This window comes from Schistocerca piceifrons, chromosome 3, assembly GCF_021461385.2.
Source record: "Schistocerca piceifrons isolate TAMUIC-IGC-003096 chromosome 3, iqSchPice1.1, whole genome shotgun sequence".
In the NCBI taxonomy this organism is placed as follows: domain Eukaryota; kingdom Metazoa; phylum Arthropoda; class Insecta; order Orthoptera; family Acrididae; genus Schistocerca; species Schistocerca piceifrons.
The window spans coordinates 892,778,520-892,782,384 of record NC_060140.1 but is presented as its reverse complement, the minus strand read 5'-3'; the positions used below and the strand labels follow the sequence as shown (position 1 = coordinate 892,782,384).

The 3,865-nt window shown below is 38.6% G+C and overlaps 1 protein-coding gene across 1 annotated transcript; it reads right to left on the bottom strand.

The window, feature by feature from the left end:
- Positions 1-687: 687 nt before the first annotated feature.
- Positions 688-1,389, bottom strand: LOC124788994 (the record flags this gene model as incomplete). Its single annotated transcript, XM_047256281.1, has 1 exon — positions 688-1,389. A coding segment is annotated over exon 1 (702 nt), but the record flags the coding sequence as incomplete, so codon positions are not given.
- Positions 1,390-3,865: the final 2,476 nt, after the last annotated feature.

The following is a 3,865-nucleotide window of genomic DNA, read 5'->3' as shown; positions in this document are numbered from 1 at the left end:
TCCAACACACAATTCGAAGGAGTCAATTCTTCGCCGTTCAGCCTTTCTAATGGTCCAGGTCTCACATCCATACATCACAACTGGAAAGACCGTAGCCTTCACAATACGGATCTTTGTTCCTAGTGTTATATCTCTGGACCTTATAACCTTGTCAAGGTTTGACATCGCCTGTCTACCGAGCAACAGGCGTCTCCGGATTTCATGGCTGCAATCGTCATCAGCAGAGATCTGGGAACCGAGATAACTGAATGTGGTCACTACCTCCATGGTTTCTCCTGCTATATCCCATGAATTGGTAGGTGTAGTTGCCATCATTTTCGTTTTCTTCACATTCAGCCTAAGACCGGCCTTTTCACTTTCGTCTTTCACCTTCAGCAAGAGTGTTCTCAATTATTCTTCACTTTCTGCCAACAGGATCGTATCATCCGTGTACCTGAGGTTGTTTACATTTATTCCAGCTATTTTAATTCCTGTTTCTCCTTCATCTAGCCTCGCATTCCTCATAACATGTTCTGCATACAGATTGAATAAGTACGGTGACAGTATGCAACCTTGCCGGACCCCTTTCTGAATCTTTATCAATTTTGTTTTTCCATACATAGTTCTCACTGTGGCTTCTTGGTCAAGGTATAAACTCTGTAGCAGATGAATGAGGTGATCTGGTACACCCATGTTTTTCAGTGCATTCCATAATTTGTTGTGATCGACGCAGTCAAAGGCTTTGGCGTAGTCAATAAAGCAGAGGTACACATCTCTCTGGAATTCTCTTGCTTTTTCCATAATCCACCGAATGTTAGCAATTTGATCTCTAGTTCCTCTTCTTTTCCTAAATCCAGCTTGTTCTTCTGGTAGCTCTCGATCTAGATATTGGCAAAGTCTATTTTGTAAGATTTTCGACGTGACTTTGCTAGCATGTGAGATAAGTGCGATTGTTTGGTAGTCTGAGCATTCTTTAGAACTTCTCTTCTTTGGAATGGGGATGAATACTGATCTTTTCCAGTCTTTTGGCCACTGCTGCGTGATCCATATTTTTTGACATATTGAGTGCAGCACTTTCACTGTATCCTTTCCAGTGACTTTAAACAATTCTGCTGGTATTTCATCATGTCCACTAATTGTGTTATCAGCCATGTTTTCAAGGGCCCACTGGATTTCGCTCTCCAAAATATCTGGCTCTAGTTCTAAATTAACATTAACATCACCAGTAGGAGACCTGTCATTATGTGGTTCTCTCTTGTATAGGTCTTCTACATATTCTGCCCAGCTTTCCTTAACATCCTCTGCTTCACCCAGATCTTTCCTGTTTCTATCTTGTATCATTCCAATTTTTGCCTGGAATTTTCCTTTAATTTCTCTAATTTTCTTATAAAGAGCTCTTGTCTTCCCCATTCCGTAACTATCTTCAACTTCCCTGCACTGTTCATTAAAGAATATATTTTTATCTCTTCTAGCTAATTCCTGAAAATCTTTACTTAATTCAAACATAGCTGATCTATCTCCCTTGATTTTTGCTTTCCTTTGTTCTTCTGCAACTTGGAGTGCCTCAACTGATATCCATCTAGCCTTCTTGCTGTTCCTTTTCTTGGGAATGTGTTTCTCTGCGGCCTCCTTGACAGTATTAGCTACTTCTGTCCACATCTCTTGTGAGCTTTTGTCCTCCAGCTCTAATACATTAAATCTGTTTTGCACCTCTACAGTGTAGTGGGAGGGGTCGAATCTGCAAGTTGGGATACTTTTTGCTACATTCTGAAGTTTCAACCGAAATTTTGCAATCAGGAGCTCATGATCTGATCCACAATCAGCCCCAGGTCTTGTTGTAGCTGACTGAATGGCGCTCTTCCACCTCTGATTACATAGTATGTAATCAATTTGGTTCCGGTGTTGGCCATCTGGCGAAGTCCAGGTATATAGGTGACGTTTTGGTAGTTGAAACAGTGTATTAGTAATTATCAATGAATTTTATTGGCAGAATTCTAGGAGTCTCTGTTCTGCTTCATTTGTTGTACCAAGACCATATTTCCCTGTTATACCTTCTACAACTTGATTTCCCACTTTTGCATTCCAATCTTCAACTATGAAGACAATATCCTTTTTTGGTGTTGACAGTAGTAATTCTTGTAAATCTCCATAGAATTGGTCAATAATTTCCTTTTCAGCATCAGTTGTTGGCGCATAAACTTGAATTACTGTGATGTTGAGGGGCTGACCAAGAAGTCTGATGTACATCATTCTATCATTTTTATATTTGCGTCCCATTACAGCTTTTCTCACTTTATCACTAACTATGAAGGCTACTCCATTACTTATGTTGTTATCGTGCCCAGAATAATACACCATATGGCCATCCGAAGCAAATTCTCCCATGCCAGTCCACCTCATTTCACTTATTCCCAATATGTCGATGTTAATTTTCTTCATTTCTCTTTTCACTATGTCTAGTTTTCCTAGATACATGGTTCTTACATTCCATGTTCCTATGTAGTGCTTCTCTTTGCACCATCTTACTCTACGTGAAGCTCCTCTCAACCTGGTTCCCCCCGGAGATCCGATTGGGGAACTTGAAACTCCGGAACATTTTGATTTCCTTGAGTTTTTATACCATACTTAATGCATAACATTATTGCGAAATTTGTGGAGAGTCTCTGCTTATATTCCTTTATTGTTATATTCTTAAACTGTCAATGAGTACCATTTCCCCTTTTTTTTTTAAATCTGTAGGTTACTGTACTGTTTTTGCCATACCTTTGAGAACACATTTGAAGATAAATTAACAAGTTCATTTTACTTTTCCACTTTACATTTGAATGTCCTTGATACACTTGGTTCTGCCACACTGAAGGAGCTACATGATGCAAGATAAGCATAACCTGCCATTGCCAACTGTGAATGTTGGACATCTATTATGTCAAGCATGTATGGAAATGCCTCTGTTGTAAATCACCATTACCCAGTTAAGTCTATTCGTACTCTGCCCATTTGGAGAATTATTCGTGAATGGGAACTACAGTTACACCAGTTTCATTTGTGTGTAAGAACTGCATGTACATTCTTCTGTGAGAGGATACTTCTCAATCACCTATCATCGTTATGAAGCTAGTGTCCTTCCAGACCTACTCCTGTAAAGTGATTTACCTAACCTAGGCAGAGGTCACATCTCATTTGTATTCATCTACCCTTTGCTCTCAAACACATCAATGATATGAGATACACTGCATCCCAAAAACCAATTATAACTGAAGTATTGTATCCTTTTCCGTATTAATTTATTTGAAGAAATTTCTATATGGAGTTTCAACTTCCCCTTGATGCTTGTAAACTGACGTTTCCAAGCCCCTCTATAAACACACTTTCACCTGTACTTCCATTTGTGTTTTTATAAACATATAACCATTCCACTAACACATAGGGTCTCCTCACAATACTGTGCGGTAAATTTCCTGTCCCTTTCATTTCTGTTCGATCATGTTGGTTTACTCATTAGTTCTATAACTTAAGATTAATATGTATTATGCTAATATTGAATGCTTGCTACCCAGATATTGTGTTATATGCACTTGACATGTACGTATTGATCCTCTTCGTCCATTAAGGAGTCTATGAATATGAAATAATTGCTTCGTTCGATGTCTAATCCCTGTGATACATAATTTATCGTGTCCAAAACAAAGCTTTGAGAATAAATTCATATTAAGTATATCTCCTCATTAATTATTCCCATAATGCCTTTGTACAATGACCACAAATGTGATACTTCCCTTTCTTGCTTAAGGACACTACATTCTCATTTTAAAACAGGTGACTATTCTGCTCATTCACATATGCACTCTCACAAGAGACAACAATAGTGGTAGCGTTATTTTACTGC